Below are 20,151 nucleotides of genomic sequence, written 5' to 3' on the forward strand. Positions count from 1 at the left end.
GATTTTGTTTAAAAGCATGGGGAACAGGGGTCTTGGGGACTGGGGAAGGATGCTTACAGTATTGTGGTGTTCCTAAGAAGGATCTGGTGCTGCGCTCCCTAATCTCCTGCAGGGAACGACCCATGGTCAGTACTTTGTAGGATCAGGAGGTGTAACTGAGGGACCAGGACCTGGGCAGGGCCTTTCCTTTTCTCTCTCCTCCTTTGCATCTTTCAGCTTTGTCCGTAGGCATACCTATGAGCTCCTCGGGTGGCAAGGAGGGGCTCTGCTCGGTGCTGGTTCTGCTGGGTCCGTTGTGACTTGCCCTGCAGCCCTTTGTTAGCCAGCGTGGTTCTGCTGCTGGGCGCTCCTCCCGAGTGGGAGCAGGGGGAATCTCCTCTGCTTGATGCCAGGAGCAAAACCACAGACCTGCGTGGTTGTGTGCAGCGCACCAAAAGGTCCTCCTTTAGAGGGATTCGGTCTGGCTTTTGGCGTCTTCTTGAGAAGAAAGGTAGGGGAGAAACTGCTGTATGGTCATTAGCATCATCGTACACTTGGTTAGCCCTGGGAAGGGGGTTAGACCTTTGGGTGTTGTGGTAGCGCTTGGTGTTAATGTGAGGCAGGGCTGGATGCAGCCTGATCTGGGAGGAGAAGTGTTGGCTATTGTCCAGAGGGCTACAAAGATGTCATGATACAGGAATATGTGGCCCGCTGGCTGGTGTGCAGGGAGAGAGGAAGGAAGAAAGGGCTGTATCAGGTGGAGAGGGTGAGTTGCTACAGACTTCCCCACTTCTGCTCCATTAGACTACTGTGTATGTGCAGCTTAGGTGATGTTAGGCTCAAACTTGGCCACCCAGTGTTTGAAATGGCAGCAGCCGTGGATGCCATGCTTCCTCTCTGGCCTTGTGCTTTGCTGTCTCACTGGTGTTGCAGTACCTTGAAATTCTGGAGAAGCAAGTGGTTTTGTCATGCTGAAATATCAGTCTGCCCTGTCTGTGCCCCTGTAGCAGATTGCCTGGGAACTGGTGATGGGAAATCTTATCAGAATCTTCTTCCTGAATCTTTTAGGACAGTGTCTTATTTGCATCCTTTTCTTCACAACCTGGTGACCCCTGTTGCACTCAGTCACCTCCAGCGTACAGAGCACTGGGAAAGCAGGAGCTGCAGTGAATGGCAGGACAAAATTGGACCAGGGAGGAAGAATTGATACCAGGAAATATTCAGAGAATTCAGGCATAGACTTTCAGGTGCTGCAAGCACAGCCTGAATATTTGGCTAGGAGTCAAAGGCACTGACTGGTTAGAAATCTTCTCTGTGGGCAGCAGAGGCAGCGGGAGCAGGTGTCTCGGTGGATCCCTCTCGTTTCTCCACACTGCAGTGCTTGGTTTTGCAGTGATGCTCTCCAGATCTCCCTTACCCGAGACCCCCACCAGCCTGCCTGCATCAAGTTTTCTCCTAACTGAGCCTTGCTTGAGTAAATCAGCAGGACCTCACCCCAGCCTGACCTCATCTCTCTCCCAAGAAGCCAGCACTGGTATGGCGATACTGGAGTAGCTTGAGTCTGAGCTGATGGACCAAATATGTCTGTTCGTGCTGCTGGCAAGCCTGCTCTCAGAGTTGAGGCACAGCCCTTATACTACAATAGCAATATCCTTCCTTGTTGCCTCTTCCCCATCCTGCTCCGAAAAAACGCACTTCAGACTCAGGGTAAGCTCCAAGTAGCGTTTCTGCACCTTTTTTGGCGTGGCAACACTTCCTCCCATGCACTGTGGCTGCAAATCTACCCAGGCAGTGTTGTGGCAGAGGTACCTCAAAGCAGTGTGGATTTCCCTTGATTTCGTCAGCCTTAGGTTTGGGCTTTCTGCAGATGTAAAAGAAATCACAGTGCGTGGCAGCCCTGCCGGTACGCTCAGACGGTGTCGAGCGGATGGGTCAGCACATCCTACAACGTTGTTAGCTGAGATGCTGCTAACTGTATGTGCGTGCGTTTAGCTTGTGCGTGTGAAATAAGAAGTATTTGGTTTCTCCATCATCACGTCAGTTGGCTTAAAGCCTCCAGCAGTCAAAGCTGTGCCTTTACACCAGGAGTGCAGCTGATCAGCGAGTGTTTCCTGGCTGATGGATAGTAATTTATCTGCAGTGCACTCACAGCTTCCAAAACTTGATTGCTTGCAAATGCATCAATTGCTTATCCATTTCCCTCTGCAAATCTCAAGGGTTCTTCGCACTTCGCAGAAGCTCTAGCTCCTGGGTGGCTTGGACTTGAGCCTTGCAATGCAGGAAAGAAGAGTGAAGAATTTCTCTGCCAGTCTTCTCAAGGCATGGTTACCAATGATCCCCTTCCCAGAGCAGCTCTGGGTTTGCTTTCTTCAACCTCAGGTATAATGATGCTGTGCTCCAGCCCTTTGGAAGGATCCTCCACTGCCCATCTGCTTTCTTGGCAGAATGGAAGGTTCAGCTTTGTGCTCTATTGTATTTTTACCTTCCACAGGGAAATGAAAGCACCCAAGGTGGCTGCTGTGCTTCATGGTGTGACAATGAAGCATAAGCTCTTCAGTATCAGTCACAGGCAGGGTCACAGACTGGGGTGGAGGGGTTGTCCAGGCACCATGTTGTCTTCTTGGCTGCTCAGTTGGAGGAGGGAAGGTCCAATGCCTCTCTGATTTTTGGGACCAGGTCTCAAGTTCCTTTTCATAATCTGGTCCTCAAATACCCTCCTTGTCTGCAGCTGGAGAAGGAGCAGCCCTACTACTAGCCATCATCTGAAGAGAATCATGGGAGCAGAAATGAAGCAAATGGATGAGATATAGAAGGAGGAGGGAAATACCTGAGAAAGAGCTGTGATGAAGAGGCTGAATCAGGAAAGAAAAAACGTCATGAAGAGGAGTCATGGCATCCATCTCAAAGCCCTTTGAAACTGAGGGGAGAATTTCCGCTGTATTCACTGGGTTTGAATTGGGCTGCAGCAAGAACAGTACGTTGCATCATTTGAAGACATTGCAAAATTGGGGGCAGCAGAGGGGAAAACACAGTCTTTGAAACAGAAGGGAAACCTCTGCGGTCTGGAGAGCTTTTTAAGGGTTTGGAAGAACTGGTCTCGCTTGGCCAGGCTGTCAGCGCAGCACCAAGCCCTGCGTCCTGCCCAGGGGTTTCTTCAGGGAGTTCAGCGTGCATGCAGTAACCTATTTCAAACTGCAGCAGGTAGGAGAGGAGGGAGGTGGGGATGCATCCCTGTCCTGAGGGTGGAAGACAGCCATGTGTCACTCGCAAATCTTTTCAGCTCTGGTCATTGTCATGGAAATGTGGACAAAGATTTTAGCAAGGCTGAAAGGAGGGACCTCTGTCTGTGATGCTATTTTGGGCACAGTGGCAGCTCTTGCCTCCCAGCTGGAAAGAATTAGGTTCCCCCTAGATGGTGGATGGCCTTTGGGCACTTGACCACCTTAGTCTCTGTGAATTCCTAAGCTGGCCAGGTTTGACGTAATTTTGGGGAGTCCTTGGAGATGGTTGTCTGAATGCACTGTGTATTAACTGCAGCTGATGCACTTGAGCCTGCATCCATCCCAGGCACACGTGCTACCTGAGACAAAATCTGTGGGTGGCTTCTCTGTGCCAGCATGTTGGATTTCAAATGTTCCTGCTCTGCTCATGTGGATCCAGCTTGCTTTCTCCTCTAGTGATGCCCTCATCAGCTTTCATGCTGCTGCTCACCCTTTCCTTCCTAATTCCTGCCATCAGCTAATTACATGACACTGGCTGCCCATGTATCCCAAACTAGCTTGAGGTGCAGCTGCCAGTGCTGGGGAACACTGCCAAAACAAGTAGGTTAGGAACCTGAAGGGGATATTTGGTGTCCAGATCCTCTCGATTTCCAAAGGAAGATGGGTGCCAAACTCTTCTAAGTCTCCTTCAACTTTTCCTGCCTTGTTCCCACATCTTGCAGTAACTGCTTGGATGCGCAGGGAGAGTCAAGGTTTGATTCTGTTCAACCTAGGGCTGCAGCTGCACGCGCTCAAGCACTTTTCTTGGCCTTTCTCTGCCTCAGTTTCCCCATCTGGAAAGCAGCAGGGGGTGATAATGCTTGCTTCCTTTGATCTGTACATCAGCAACTTCTCATACAGCATGGGGATTCATGCTTTAGTGAGCAGTGTTTCTCTAGCTGGAGACCAAGTCACCTGGAAAGTTTAAGACAAACTTTGCTGCATCCCGGCGGTTCCTGGCTGCGTGCCCATGCCATGGACCTGCTGGTGCAGCAGTCTGTCGTAGCACACGTTGGCTGCTTACGGGAAGCTCTGTGGCAGAGCAGCAAGAGTGAGGATGCCTCACAGGATCAGAGCAGGGGGATGACAACAGGGTTCACCAACAGACCCCAGCAAGAGGAAGGGATGAGTCAGGCCCAGCATCCAGCTAGGAGGAGATGGGGCTGGAGACAGCTACCTACGCCATAGGTCTGAGGTCCACCTTGGAGATAAGTAAACCTACTAGATAGTTCTGGCAAGGACTGGGCTCCTTAAATGTGCTGTTGGACCAGTGGGCAAAGAGTGCATGGGTGGGGTCCCAGGTGGGGCTCATCTGAGCAATTAATCCCTGTTAATGTATCCAGGGCCCTGGCACTCAGGAGGGAATAGTACACTGCTGAATTGTTTCTGTTTTGTTAGTGATTGATCTGTTGTGTTGAACTTGTCCCTTTTTCTTTTCTTTCTCCAGCGCCCCAAACCTGCCAGTCAAGATGCCCAAACCCAGCAAGGTGAACCAGGCCCTGGCAGGTAAGTATCCCTCTCTGCTTCACCTGCTCTGTCGGTAGGGTTACACAACCAAGCGGTTTACTTTTCTGTGGCACTTACTTTCCTTTGTTAGTTTTTAGGAAGAGTCTGAAATGTTGATGGCATTTAGGGTTTTAGGCCCAAAGACTTTTCAGAAAGGCAAAGAGGGTAAATTTGGGGAAGAATGGGATGGTCAAACCTTAGTAACTGTTCTTCTCATCAGTGCTGGTCCTGAGGCTCTCAAAATGAGTGGGTTTATTTGAGGATTGGGTATTCATCTTCTCCCATAGGTGTGGATGATCAAGTAGCAGGGGGGAGCACACAGATCAAGCTCAGTGCTAGCTGTTAGTTTATACTTTTTTTTAAAGTTAAGGGAGAAGAGTGGTGTGAGATGGTGTGTGGTTTTTGATGTGATTTTTTTTTTTTTTTAATGTGGTTTTACTACAAAAGCTGAGGTGGTCTTTAGCTTAAAAAAATGATTGTGATGCCTTGACTTGGGGAAAGGAAGGGACAGAAGTTGAATCAGATGTTGTCTTCTGTGGTGGCAGAATAGAGGTTTGCTTGTTATCATCCAAACCTGTGACTACAATACTAAATATACCCAAGGAGCGTGTCTGGGAGGGATGAAAGTGCCAGTTTTCAATGCTCCTTTTCAGAGTAGATTTGCCTGTTAAACATGAAATGACGTTGCCTTGAAAACGACAACTTGCGCTTGCAGCTTTCAGTGGAAGCGTTTCCATGCCAAAAACCATCGGTGCGTTTGCTCTGTTTTGACTCAGCCAGCGCCAAACCTCGGGACCCTGGTGTGGTGGTGCCTGGGGATACGGGTGTTCTGCTGAGAGCAGATGTCTTCTCTGTACCAACAGTGACTGTGCACTCAAAATCGTATTGTAACGTGGTAACCCGGGGTAGAGGAGTGCAAAAGACCTGATGTATGGTATTTTCTGGGCTTTTATGTACTTATTTCAGACACTACAGAATATCTACTAACCCTCTCCTTCCTCTGGCTCTTGTCCATGCATGGTCTGTTGAGGTTATTAGCTCCTTGGACACCAAAGTTTGCTCCTGAGCAAGTGGAGACAGTTATGTTCTCGCTCTTGGAGAAAATGGTTACCACCTTATTCCAGGAAAGGTGACAGTGCTTGGTCTTCTCCCAAGCATCAGGCTTTACCCTGCCTAAAAATGATCCCCAGGATTGATGTTTCCAGTTGTTTAATGTTATCACCATCTTGAAAACTGTGCCTTGCATGTCTCTATAGCCAAATGAGCACTGCGTGAAGACTGATATTGAGTGTCTCTGACAGCATACAGCCCATCTGTCTCCCCGTTAGCAAATCAGTCTTTGTGGAAATAAGGTGTAAAGTCAAGCTCAGACCTCGTCTAGGTGGATGACCTGAGCAGAAGAACTCCCCTTGCTTATAGAAGCTCTGAATTTCATCCCCTGGCTGTTAGCACTGACTGTGTAATTAGGTATTTAATCACACAAAGGTAAATACAGCAAAAAACTGAAGAGCCCTGGTGAATCCAGGCTGTATTAATGTTGTTACCTGTGATCTTGTTCTACATGTGCAAGTCATCCACTGTTAATGTGGAAGAGGTGAATACGCATGGTCCATTTATACCTTGTAGTGCCACATTTAGATATAAAAGCCTGCAGGAGAGCTCAGTAGAATAAGCCATTTACCACCATTTAATAAAATAAAATGAAAAGGTTAAGCTTGTAATTGATAGCTCTGTTGTTGGAGGCTGGGGATGCAAAAGAAGGAATAATTATTCATTTTAATAATCTTTAGCTCTCCATGAGGCAGCAAGCAAGAGGCACTCTGAGTTGCAGGGGAGTGCATGGGCTGAGCTGAGTGTGGTCAGCGCAGAAGCAAATCCCCGGAGCCAGCATCTCCTTCAGATGCAGGTCTTCGTAGGACACAGTTTTGATCGGTGCTGTATTGCCTTCTGCCAAGTGTGACAGACCTCAGAGGTGCAAGGGAGGAGAAAAATATGAATTTGAGTCTGTCCTTAAAATCACATAGAAGCAGAGGAAAGATCTGGACAAGTTAATTAGCAAGTGAAAGGAAAATAAATCTCTGGGAACATTTCTGGTAAAAAGTAAGCAGTGGAGTTCTGGTAAAAAGGCCAAATTTTATTGAAACGTTAATTGGCTGGGTCTTTAGAGACACCTTCTTCCCTTCTATGCTCTGCGCTTTGTTTCTAGAACCTCTTCTGGGAAGTGGTATTTTGTTCACATTTAAAATCCTGCAGATGGTGTTTGAATTACTTATTATTCAAGTTATTCTCTAACACACAGGTCGGGCCCCTTTTGTTCCTCTGGTCCCTGCTGTGTGACTGCTTCTTTCAGCATCAGTGCGGGAAAGGCTGGGGACCCAAGGGCTTTGTGATGATGTGCAGGAGAGGGCAGTCTCAGGTGTGAACTGAGGAAGGCTTTATTCTGGGAAGTGTGTCCAGAACACTCACAGCCCTTGGTCTCCATCCCGAAGTGCCTCTCAGCAGCTTTGGCTCTGGTTTGAAGCAGGAGACATAAAACCCCTGAATCTTGCAGGTGATCTTGAGAAATGCTGCAGGTGCATCTCTTGGATGCAGAGGGAGCTTCTGGTGGATAAACAGGAGATGAGGGATCCTGTGGGTCTGAATGAGAAGCTGTGGTTTGTTTGTGTGATGAGCGCCTGGTGATTTGAGTGAGGGATTTACAACACTGTCAACCCCATGTCTTCTAAAAGCACCACTTGGGATCCCAGAAATCATGAAGCTGACTTTAAAACCATGTTTTGTACAAAAAAAAAAAAAAAATTCTTTTTCCTTGCTTTCTGCTATTTTAATACTTCAAGGTGCATGTGGAAACTTGTCTTTTAAGCTTTTTCTTTCCCCCTGAGTATTTGGTTAGTATGGTGAAATGCAGAACAGAGGTCTAAGCAAACTGTTGAACCACAGTGTTTGTGTTTAAGGATCAGCTGGACTAACATCTCTTGGGAATAATGGAGTTTAGCTGGTGTGCTTCGGGGCTGGGGGGTGGACTACGCAGTCATATGAAGGCCCTTCTAATGCTATTTTTAAGATGAAGGTTGGAAATTAGTTTTTTGTTAAATGAAACTGAGTGTTTCTCATTTGCATGATTCCTAGAGCTGAGGCATTTAGGAACATACTAAACAGAATAATTTTGCTGGTGGATAGAATCGTACAAATTAGCAATGCTTTTCTGAGATCTCATGCTGTTTGAAGGTAAGCTCTGCCCTTTCCCCTCTACCTGCTTAAATCCAGGACTGGAACCAAAGGCATACCAGTCTGAGGTCTGTGCAAAAACAGATCGGTAGCCAGACCTGGTGACCGGAGGGGTGTGTTAGGCTGGGTCTGTGAGCAAGCGTGTGGTCAATGCTCATTACATTATGTAAGGATGTTTTTCCCATGCTCAGCTTCTGCACAGGATATTACAAAAGTCCTTTATTTACATGGCTGGCCGAGAAAAGCTTGTCGATGTTGTCATAGCTCCACTGAAAATAATTTTACCCCAAGGAGTCAGTAACGTTGTACCTCTGGCCAAATAGATGCTTTGAGCAAGAGAAAAGAGGCAGTTCTCTGAGTGTGGTTATTGCGTGCAGTCATAGAATCAGATCAGATGCCAAAGGATGCTTAGCAAGGCTTTCTGTCTCTTCCTTCCTGCAGTCCTTGCAGGGAAGAAACCCAGTGGCCAATGGAAAGTTTGAACATATTAAATAATATTTTTTCAAGTTCCTGGGGTAGCTAGTGAGCAGCAGGAGCTCTTGTATGGAACCCGTGCATGGGTGTCCAAAGCAGTCTTGGTCTAGGCAAGCTTATCTTGTTGCAGCATGGCCCTTGCACATTCAGGTGAAAATTTATCCAAGTCCAGAGCCACATTTGCTCCTGACATAACTCCACAGATGCCTACAACAAGTTCTGAATTGAAGTTGTTGTGTCCACAGGTCAGAATTGGAGAATTGATCTACAGATGTGATGTGTGTCTGTGTATTGTTTTGGGACTTTATATGAACACACACTCCCACATAAGGCTTAGATCAGAGGAGATCCCTTGCTGGGGACTCTTGTCACCAAACTTGTGGGAGGATTGTTAGATGCTGAGATTCCAGTATTGTGTTAGAACTTTAAAGGAGGCATTGTTGCTGGGTTTTGAGATGAGCCAGAAGAGCAATGTGACACCAGAACATACCCTTTTTGAATGCTCTCTTGATTTGAATCTGCAGAAGATGATTCATTGTGTGTGTCTCTGAAGGCAGCAGAAGGTAAAAGTGGAAAATTACCTTTTCTTGGCCGGTTTAAGATTGTCCATGGTAGAACATTTGGTTGGGGTAATTCTCCTGGTCACACGTTTGCCCTGTGCTGTAAGTTTGCGTTGAGTTTTAGATGTGTTTGCAGGAAGAGAGAAAGTACCTGGAGTAAATGTTTATTTTCTTTGTGATGATTCATGATGCTGGCAGGCAGTTTTGGACGTGTTATTCCAGGTATGGCAGGGGCTGTGTTAGATGGTAACTGAACTCAGCTGAGGTTCTGTGGCTCGTGCTCTTCACTTAGTCTGATTTTTTGAAGGCAACATTTTGTCCTCTGACATTAAGAGTCTGAAGTCAGTTGTTCAGCCTCTGCTTCTGTCGTGTTCTTTTTTTTTTAAATGCGCTCTGCATGTTAATGTTAGCAAGATGGTATTGATCTCTTAAGAAGAAAGCATTAATTTTGCATTTGCCTATCAGTCAGCTGTGCGTAGGTGGTGATAATCCCTGTTAGTCTTTGGACTTGCTTTTCAAATGTCAGTCTTTGTAATCAGTGCTATTGCACTGCTTAGAAGCAGGTGTTTTGGAGACAACTTTACTGTTTCCTTTTCTGTACCAATTCTGGGAAATTGCATTTTGCAGCCTCGGTGAGGTCAGGCTGTCTGAGATGATCTCCCCCAGCCATGGGGAGGTCCAGCATCTTCCCTGTGTCTCCAGAATATTGTTCCTCTGGGCTCTCTAATCAGTGTGAGTCAGTACTGCTTTTCTGGGAATACCTCCAACTGTCCTTTAACCTGCTGAAAGTGGAAAGTACCTACCTAGTGCACATGCAGGTAGGTGGCAGCTTGGGTGCTGTTGCTGGGCTCCAGGTATTCAGTTGTACTCACTCATTCAAAAAACAAGTAGCTTTTGTTATAGGAACATTTAAGCTTTTCCTTAAGGCTCACTGGGAGTAATGAAGGACTGCTGGCTTAGACCAGGGTTGAGAGCACACAATAGTCTTGCGGTCTTTAGTTCAAGGCTTAAAGGAAGTTATTTTGATTGTGAAATTTCTGGATTCAATGTTCAGTTAGAGGCCTGCTGGCTTGTACCGACATCAGGGGCTCTCCTCAGCTGTACCTGCTGGGAACAACCTGGTGCTGTCAGTAGGGTGAGACATACTAACTTGGTGCCTGCATTTTTTGAGGATCCTTCTCTGGCCCTGCAGCTCCTGGGAACTGGGGGGCTACACCTCAGATCTAGATCAACAATGATGGTACTTAATGAGGGTGCTCCATGGCTGCCTGGTTTGCTGTTGCCTATTTCCATTTGGAAGCGTGTGGTTTCACCATGTGTTGGGCAGACCAGCTCTGCCAAAGGTTCTTGGGTAACCCTGGGGAAATTACTTCATCTGTCTGTGCCCATCTCCCCATCCTGTGAAACTCCTTCTGTCTGTCTTTTGGTCCTTAGATGAGGAAGTTTTACTAAAAGCATCCAACTTTGTATATCAGGAAAGGACTTGAACTGGTTCTGGAATACGTATTGTACTTGGACCTTACATGAAGGAGGCGCAAAATGCAGTCTGCACTGCGTAAGGGTAGTTCTGCTTGTGGGGCATTGACATAGGCTTTGCACAGGGGATTTCTAGTCACAAGGCGCAGGTTCTTGACTGGTTGCGTATTTGAGGTAGAAAATAGTCTTACCACTTGCACATGAAGCTGGCTGATGCTTTCCGTCCACTCAATTTTCAGTCATGTGTGGGCAAGGTACCTCATTTTTGTCCTGAGCAAGTGTGCTCTTATATCTGCCTTTCCCAGCCTGGCTGAACAGAGGCTTGAAAAAGAAAATCCTTAGAAATCTCAGCTTTGGTCATGAATTACCATGCAGGATGCTGGCAAGAATTTCCACAGCTTTAGGATGTGTTTTTGCATGGTCTGCTGTAAGAGGTAGCTTTTGGGGAAATGCTGGCTTTTAGGTTGTCTGCTGTCTGTCTGCATCCGTGAGCTGGTTGTTGGTTTTTTTTTTTTTTAAGTTCTGGCAATGGCTGTGGCAGGTGGGAAAGTTGCTTCTTGGGAAAGCAAAGGCAGATGTTTTCTTGAATGTAAGTTTAAGAGCAATATGCTACCTTAGAAATGTTATGACTTGTAACTGGCCTGTATTTCATGGGCAAACATCATATTAGATCAGCATGATCAGTCCTGTAGCTCTCTGTGTGCCAATTTTACCTTCAGGGAATGGCTGTCCTTTTTAATGATTCATTAGCTTTAACAAACTGCATCCCATGAATACAGCTGGCTGGCATGGGGGAGGGTGAGAATTGCGTTGCGGCTGGGGATGCTAGGAAAAACTGGAGTGCCAAGGAGGAGACAGAGTGGGGTGAACTGGGGGGCTGCCACCACAGTGCTCATCTGGCAGGGGATTGAGTGGGGCAGCTCCAGCCCAGGGTCAGCCCAGCACTGCTGCAGTGTTTGAAGGCAGTTAAGCTGCACTCTGGGGATCGGTTTGGTGCGATGCCTTTGAAACACGTAGCTTTAGGGGGGAGTAGCTGAGCAGGACCTTTAGGGGTTTGGGTGATGCCCTGGATCCTTTAGGCCCCCAGGGTCAGCGTTGCTTCCAGGGCTCCGGTGAGCGGGAGGACTTTGCACCACAGCAGATGCAAAATGCCGGAGGAGCCTTAAAGCTAGGGCAAAGAGGAGGGTCCTGCTCACACACCAGCACAGAGGGTCATGGGCGAGACTTGTGCCCTTATTTCCCTCCTTTAATTTACTGCCTGGGCTCCTCCCTCTGAAAGCCTCTGGATCCTGTCCCTGTGCTGACTCCAACCCTGTTGCCTCTTGGATGTTTTATGTCCTCTGAATCAAGGGCTTGGGTTTTGTTTTATTTTATCTTTTTAAATTTTCTTTGAAAGGGTTTTTTTTTTTTTAATGAATGTGTTTTCCCCGTTGTTTCCTTCCTGCATGTTGATCTCGTACCCGCTGTAGGCATGACGGCTATTCTGATGTCAGCCGCTGGACTCCCCGTGCACCTCACCTGTGTGCCGCAAGCTGCCAGCACCCATAAAGCCACTAAAAAACACAGCTCAGTTAAGGAGGGGAGGAAAGTGTCCAAGAAAGGTAGTTCCTGCTCAAACTCTGATATTTGCTTCCATCTCCTTCTTTATCTCTCTGCACTTGTTCTGCCTCCCTCCTTTCCTCTTGTCTCTCCCCCCACCCTCTTGGCTCTTCTGATTTGACTGATGATGTTTGTCCCACCAAGGGGAGAAGCAGGATGCGTCTCCTCTGGCCTGGACGGTCTCTGACAGGCTGTAAAACAAGATGATAAAGTAGACCTGGTCCTGTGGTAGGTCTGCTTGTTTCCATCAGTCATTAAAGCTGGAGCAGCCCAGTTGTTCTCTGTGCATGTCAGAGACTCCTGCAGCCTCCCCCATGGTCCGGCTATGCCCTCCTGGGGAGCCCTGGGCGTTCATGTACCACGACCTTCTCTGACTCATTGGTGGGACAAGTCTGAAAGCTGAAGGACCATCAAGGAGAGCATTTAATCTATATGTGCTCTCAAGAGAAGGTTTGCTTGTGAGCCAGGCTTGTCACGGTTGAGTCATGGAATGAGAAGCATCTTCCAGACAAGTGGGCCCCTGAGTCATACAGGGCTTTCTGAGGTCGAATTGCAGAGGATTTGTTCTCTCCACCTCTGTCTGGTGTGGGAGTGGAATGGAGCTCTCTCAGGTGGACGTGCTCTGGCAGGAAGGGCCGGGTTACCCCAGCTCTCCTGCCGAGCTGAGCCACCTCCAGGATAGGGCCTTCATTTCTCCTTGTCATATCTCACTGGCATCCTGCACCCTCACCCTTGCAGAGTCTGTGGGCTCCCAGTTTAGAGCCTGGGTCCCATGTGTGCGTGGCATCCCTGGGACTCTGCGGGGGTAGGTGTGAATCCAGCCTGGTGTAGTTGTAGAAATTGTTTGCCAACCCTGGCACAGGTGTCCTGGGGTGGTCAGAGCCACCACCAAACCTAAGGTGCTTCCCCTTTCAGATAAGCGAAGGGGGGACTAGAGGTGGGGGATGTTCAACGTGGAGATGCTTGTGTTTAAGAAAGAGGGAAGAGCCCTGAGGTGGAGGGGAAGAGGCACCCGGCTGTCTGGGGAGTTTGTTGGTGCCAGTGTTTCTTTCCTTGGAGTCCGTGCTTGATGGGGAAGTGAGGTCCAACCCATCTGAAGCAGGCAGGAAGGGTGGTAGAAGGAAGATAGAAATTAAATGTGGAAGGAGGCATCTTGCAGAAATGCATAATGTAGGGAGCCGGGAGGAGGAGATGCAAACGGCGAGAAGGAGGGAGAGAGCAAATGTGGAGTAGGATGTGTGATAGAGGGGGAGGAGAAAGCAGGGGGCGGCAGGAGAAGCAGCAAAGAACAGGAGGAGCAGAGGAAAATGGGAGGTGAAGGAGAAGAGCTGCATGGAGGTGGGTGGCAGAGGGGCTGGGTGAGGATCTTGCTCCACAGAGTGAGCTGGCAAGGCAGTGGGGTAATGCAGCTCCTGGCACTTCACTCCCGGTGTGGGCAGTGTCCATGCAGCCCCCTGCAGCTGGGGACGAGGGCTGGGTGGTGGGGAAGCCCTGGAAACAGTTCTGAAAGAGCTGCAGAGAGGCCAGGCCCTCCTGCAGAGGCATTGCCTTGTCCCTATCGCTGGAGGAGCCCGAAAAACAGGGCCAGGCCTGCCATTGGTGTTGGTCACCTGCTGCTGGTTAATGACATGAAACTGTATTTAGGGTAAGGTGTGGCCACAAACACACAGCCCTGCTCCTCTGCGGTCCCCCCACCCCGCAGTGCGGCTGGCTTCTCCTCGGCGGGGTCTGTTGGTACCAGGCTCTGCACCGCTCGCAGCATCCAGCCCCTCCCTGGCATGGAGGAGATGCGGGTGCAAGCAACCAGGATGCTCGCAAGGGTGTAGTGTTAATAGGAGGATATGTCTGGTGACTTCTGAGCAAGGTGGGGAGAGCAGCAATGCAGAGCGTGAAACGGGGTGGTGGGGGAGGATGGGACGCGGGCTGGGGGGGTGAGAGCAGCACACACCGTGTTAGGTATCCACCGGGAGAGCAGGGGGGTGGCTGTAGCCGTGCTGGGTGTTACACACCCCATCAGCAGCACCTCTTCCTCCACGAGATGCCGGTTCCTCAGCACTTGCGGCAGCACCCGAGAGCACAAATGTGTTGCCTGCCAGGGCTGCTGAGCCGCCCCTTGGCCAAAGGCTGGGTGTGCTGGGGCAGGGCTGGCACCAGCCTTGGCCCCCGGGGTGTCCGGGCAGCTGGCTCAGCCCCAGGGCTGTGCCCAGTGCCAGCCCGGAGAGCCAGGCTGCCACCTCCCTGCCAGCTCACCGATGCCACCTGGTGGGGCCAGGACACCTCTGGAGGAGCAGAGGGGGGACACCAGCAGGAGGGATGGGACAGTGTCTGGGGATGGGGCACCAAGCAGCTCCTTCTCCCATCTGGCATGGCAGGATTTGTCCCAGCCGTCCTCGCCCTGCTCAGGATATGCTGCAGAGGAGACTTCGCCAGCTCTGCCCTTTTCAGTGCTGGGGTGCCTTTCTACATTTTAGATTGCTGAAATTCCCCCTCATTTTAGAAAGCAGGATCCCCGTTGCTGGGGGCAGGGATGCCAGTCCTGCGGAGTGCATGACTTGTGGGATGAAGAGAGTACTCGGTCCCTCTTAGGAACAGGCTGTGTTTGTACTGCACCCCTCTGGGCTTAGAAGCGTTGCTCTGCAGTGAAAGTACTGAGCCTGACTTACAGCCAGACTGTTCTATTTCCTTTTACAGAGCCTGAAGCTGCCAACAGGCAGGGATGGGCCCGTTTTGTGCCCTGAATTTCTGCATAACGTGCCCTTTGCTCTCCCACACCCTGCTAGGATTTTCCATTATGGAGAGCTCTAGCGAGAGCTGTGCATGCAGGAGCTGGCCCGTCAGTGTGCTGACTACAACCAGCTGGTGCCAAAAGAGGTGGTGGTGGGTGCAGCATACCCCTGCCGAGCCCCTTCTTGCTCCCTCCTGCTGCCGCAAACCCTGGCCCCACACGGGTTGAGGCAGCATCGATGGAATTTCAGCCAGCTTGGTGAATAGCTGGGTTATGTTAAACAAAGGCGCTAATTAGTCAGGACTCGTTAACGCTGTTGCCATTCTGGCAATGACGCCTGCGGTGCAGACGAGTGCTGCGCCGGGGGTGCCGCAGGTCTCGGGGAAACCGTAGTCTCCAGGCAGGCACTGCACTATCGGTGCTGGCACACGGCCTGGCAGCGTCTGCCGTCCTGACGGATCCGCGCTGCCTTCCCACCGGCTGGCACGGTGCTGCGCTTCCGCGGGCTGCTGCAGCTGCTGCCTCGTGCCAGCACCACTGACTGCGTGCTCGGAGCGAGCCGAGACCCCGCCGGCTATCCGGGAGGGAGGCGAGTGGCTTGTCTGGCTCTCTTCGAGCACTGCCGTGCTGCTCGGGCATGGAGCCAGCCACCACAGGGCTCCCCTGCTTTCCCAGGGCCCTTGGGGGGACTGAAAGGAGGAGGTGGTGGTTTGGGTCTGGTGTGCCACTTGTTACCCTCTCAGCTGATGGGATCGCTGTCCGCTTTTCCCCTGGCTTGGAGGTTTCCCCGCACATCCTCACTGGGATGGGCAGTCACGTGCGGAGTGCTGCGGTACGGAGGGAGAGGAGATAAGCGTGGTCGTCCTTCCCTGACAAGCAGGATAGGATCTGGCTAGGCAAGGGGGGTAATCCCAGCTGACTCTGCTTGCTCCCTGTATGTCTGTCCATCTGCAGCTGGGTCGGCGGACCGTGCCAGCGCCTATGGGATGGGTGGGATAGGAAGCCCCTCGTAGTCGGGGGAGCTCGCTGTTCCCGTGGGCGACCTGCTGAAGGAGACAGGCTGCAATAACAGGGATGCTCTGTGTCATGACCAGAGCAGCCTGGTCACTTGGTTATCCTGCTGAAATGCTAAATGTGGAGAAACCTGTTTTTAACACCAAATCTCCTCTCACCTTCCTGATCTCTGGACAGCCCTCCTGGGGCTTGAGGCCAGTAGGTCCAGCCTTTGCAAATTCAGGGAGCACAGGGCAGAGGTGGTAAGAGTTGGGTGACTGTCCGTGACAATAACTAGAAACAACCTGTGTCTGGCCTGCATAGGGTATCAGAAAGAAGAGTCTGCTGCTAACCATATGGCTCATTTTGGGATACAGAAGGAGGCATGTTACTGCTGCAAGCATTTGGTTGCCGAGCAAGGATTCAAAACACATCTGTTAAATGTTGCCCATGGAAAGCCCTTGCTTCAGCAAGCAACTTACTATCTACAGGGAGGAAGGGGAAGCATTAAAAAAAAAAAAAGTTATTCCTCTCTTTGTAAATGAAAGAATGGTAAACATTCCTTCACATCCCAGATAAATCAATAGCACAGCATTAGGCCAGCTGGTGATAAACGGCATCAGTCAATTCTGCTATTGCATTTTCAATCCACTATTGAATCCAGAAAACTCTGGGGACTGAACAGGCTTTGATGATCCCAAGGGATGGCTAAAACAAAGATTTGCAGGCAAACACTTTTATGGAGCAAATGGTCCAGTAAGGAAGTGATTCATGCGCTGAAGCATATGTGGCTCGTGCCTCCCAGCCGCCTTCTAGCTCCTGCCCTGTGCTGCTGGGATATGGTCTGCCAGATGTGCTGGTCTGCCCAAGGAATAATCTCTCTTCAGAGGCAAGGAAGGCTGTGCAGGCTTCACTGCCCTTGTTGAAACTAAGTTCTTAGCATTAAAAGGCTTCCTTGGGACTGGACATTCAAATACTTGCAGCTGGGGACAGTTTTTTCTAAAGCATCTGGGCTCAACAGCCCTTTCTCTCTCCAGGCAACCTTGGTGAATCTAAATGCATCAGAGCATTATCGCAGCAAAGTGACAGGAACAAATCAGAGATGCCACAATGCAAACCCATCAGGCCATGGTTTCCTAAGGATGGCTGAGGGCTGCATTGCCCTCTTCTGCCTGTCTGATTGCCCCCAGTTCCATCCTAATGCCAGCTGCTGAGGTGGTGTAATGCCATTTGCTTTGCCCAGAATCACTACTGTACCCCACAGACTCTGCAAGAGCTTTCTTGTCCTCACTTTTACCCAGCTCTGCACCAGGATTTTTGTCTCCTTTCATTGATTTGATTTAAATGAGCCTGGCCAGTTCTTGGGCAAGTCATCTCTTTGTTTCTCTGAGCTGCTACAGAGGAAGGAAAGTCAACAGCAAGAGAAATGCACAGCAGGGGCTGCAGGGAAGGAGCGTCCTCCACCATCCTGAATTATGTGAATTGCTCTAAAGCTGCTCAGATCTGCTGTGCAGGTGGGAGCAGGTGAGCTGGGGCATTCTGCCAAGTACTGGGCAGGCATTGCTGCTGGTGTAACACACCCTCTCTGCTCGTTTCCCTTGCTGTCTTCACCACTTTGTCTGCATCTTTTTGGCATTGTTTTCTTCAGCCCATAGCCAGAGGAGACAAGAAGGTCACTTCAAAAAGAGCCACCTGGAAAACACAGTTCAGATGGAGAAGGACTTGGTGGTCTGTCTGGCAGGCAGCATGAGATCCTCAGGAATGAGAACATGGTGGTCATCATGATCGGGTACTCATGCTACTGTGGGTAGCAGCTAGCCCTGCTCACACGGTCGTCTCCAAAACCTGCAGAGCAGAAGAACCTGAAGCCTCTGTCTCCTGTGTGACCATGAAGGTCTCTTGCGGTTGCAAACTGGAGCTTGGTTCCAGCTGCCACGCATGGAAAGTGCCACCCTGTGTTTGCCAGCCTGGGGTGGGGATATCACAGAACACTCAGCTGGGAGGGCTTCAGGCACCATAAATGCTGAGCTCCAACAGTGAGCTGAGACAGTTCAGACTGATCGCATCCCCTCGTGACTCGTTCCTGGCTGGCAGCTCTTGGTCCACTGTGTGCAAGCAAGGTCCCAGCAGAGAGGATTCCTGGACCCATTCCTCTCCTTTGGAAAAGACAACACAAGGAGCTGTGTTCCCTGTGAGATCTGGTGATGAGGCCTTGAAGCAGCTCCTGGCACTGCTGAGCTCTTGGCCTGAGAGCTGGAAGGCTGAGGCTTGCCCAGGTTCCTGTTTGTCTCCTGCTCTTCTTGTGGCAGTTCTTGGAAATGCTTTTCCAGGGGATTTTGACATGCCCCTGAAGTGGAAAACACCTGCTTCCATGTTGCTTTTTGGCTTAATGCTTGTTTTATCCTGTTACCACCTTCCTGGCTGGGGGTCTGTAGAGGGTGATCCTCACAGCCCTGCTCTGCCTGAGAAGTCACGCATCTCTCCTTCTGCCCAGCGCTGGCACGTTGGAGGGAGCATCCCTTCACCTCCTGGGCTCCTTGTCTTGCTCTGTGTGCTCAGTCATCCCTTCCTCCTGCTACCGGTGCCAGAAATCATGTGTTTCAGAATGGCCAGGAATCCCCTTCTGAAAATAACTCATCTTAATGACTGTGTTTTCATTTATGAGAGTCCAGCTCCCAGTTCATCAGTCTTCCTTAGCTAAATGATTTTTCCACCCACGTTAGTGTTCTGCCTCACTCTCTTCTGTTGCCCCAAGTTAGCTTGTCTGCAGTGAAAAGGCATCTTTTCCCTGGTTGCATCTCACCCAGCTGTCTGTGCTGCAGGGTGACCAAGTGCTCTCTGTCAAGGTGCCCCCACAGCACTAGCCGCTTGCAGAGCTGGCGTTCAGGGGAATGAGGGGCTCCTATGTGATACAGGATCTGTGCCATCCAGGTCGTTGCCTGTTTAATGACACCTGTGGCGTGTGAGTAGTCCTTCCCTTCTGCTTCACCATGTTTGCCTCTATCATGGAAAGTAGCTATCTAGAAAATAGCACCTACCCCTTCCTGCTGGTGACAGATTTTGCTTTTTTGGGGTGGCAAAACAGCTCGTTGCTGGCTCCAGTGTGGCTATCTCTTGATGCCCAGCTTTTTCAACCACAGAGGCAATGCTTGTGAACCCTCCATCTTCTTTGGAAGCACTACAGTGAGGGGGAGAGGTGGAGAGAGGGCTGAAGGTGTGTCATGCAGGTACAGCTACAGCTCTGATGCCCAGCTGTTGCACGTGGTGATGCTCTGTGTCCGCCTGGGAGCATGGAGTTTGGAGCAGCAGTACTCTCTGTGCTAAAGCACAGTCAACGTCCTACAGTGGCTTAGAAACGACCTTAAGAGCAAAGCTCTTTGGGGTAGTGAGGGAGTACAACTCCCTTGTGAGGCTCTGGGGTGTTGGGCACAGATGCTTGTGGCCTGTCTTGCTGCTGTTAGCATTTCCTTTGCTCCCCGCTCTCCGTCCCGGCCAGTCAGGGCCGGGATGGAGAACGGCAAAGGAAGAGCTACACCTTTGCCAGCCTGTTTGGCACAGCACTGCTTTCCCCTGATCTCCCCCAGAAGCAGATTGAGGAAGGAAGGGCCAGGTTTCCCCCAGGCCAAGTGACAGATCTCTGTATTGCCTCCTGCCAGGTGGAGTCATAAAGTCACTTGTGCAAATGTTTCCTTTCCTAGGCTGGTGGAAGAGCCTGGCAGCCTCCGTGACAGGCCTGATGACCGGTAAGGAGCTCAACTCCTCTCACCCGGGGCTGGGCGCCGTGCGGAGGCGTGCGATGCTCACTGGCTTAAGCCAAGCCTTGCTGGGCAGCTCAAAAAGGATGGACTGGGAGTTGAGGTGCCTGCCGATGCTCCCAGCGGTAACTGGTTCCAGGTTGTGTGACGTTTGTTGCTTAATCCCATAACACCTCCCAGGGGACTGGTCTGCCATTGCTGGTGGGCTGCTCGGGTGCCCGTGCCTGGGTGGATGGGGACCAGGGACTCTGTTTAGGAAAATGCAAAGATATCGGTGCCATGTGCTGCAAATAGGGTACCTGTTAGAAAGCTGGTTTGTTTTATATACCCTGTAACTTGCACTGTGTCTTGCTGGATATGAGTACGTGGAAGCTCAAGAGAGAGGACACTGTTTTGTGTTAAGGATGTGAGGCTCATTCTGCCGTACTCGAAAGAGGACCTGAAGCTTAGTGTATTGTTGGGTCTCCTTGTCAGGTGCCAGCTGGGGCTATGTGGGAATGCCTTTTCTCCTTTGACAACACAGATGATGTAATCATCTCTCCCACAGAGACCATAGCGTCCTTGGGTTGAGTTTGATCTTAGCTGGCCTCTGGTAT

At 50.3% G+C, this 20,151-nt stretch overlaps 1 protein-coding gene across 4 annotated transcripts in view; it reads left to right on the plus strand.

The window, feature by feature from the left end:
* Positions 1-20,151, plus strand: part of DTX2 (deltex E3 ubiquitin ligase 2) — a 41,410-nt gene that overhangs the window by 17,980 nt on the left and 3,279 nt on the right. Inside the window, exons 4-6 of one of the 4 annotated variants that reach the window (XM_069791395.1) lie at positions 4,687-4,745; positions 11,953-12,084; positions 19,499-19,543. In XM_069791395.1, the coding sequence (XP_069647496.1) occupies positions 4,687-4,745; positions 11,953-12,084; positions 19,499-19,543 (236 nt within the window). The remainder of the gene's footprint in view (positions 1-4,686; positions 4,746-11,952; positions 12,085-19,498; positions 19,544-20,151) is intronic. The other 3 variants (XM_069791396.1, XM_069791397.1, XM_069791399.1) reach the window with 3 other exon arrangements.

This window comes from Haliaeetus albicilla, chromosome 9 (genome assembly GCF_947461875.1).
Source record: "Haliaeetus albicilla chromosome 9, bHalAlb1.1, whole genome shotgun sequence".
Lineage (NCBI taxonomy): Eukaryota > Metazoa > Chordata > Aves > Accipitriformes > Accipitridae > Haliaeetus > Haliaeetus albicilla.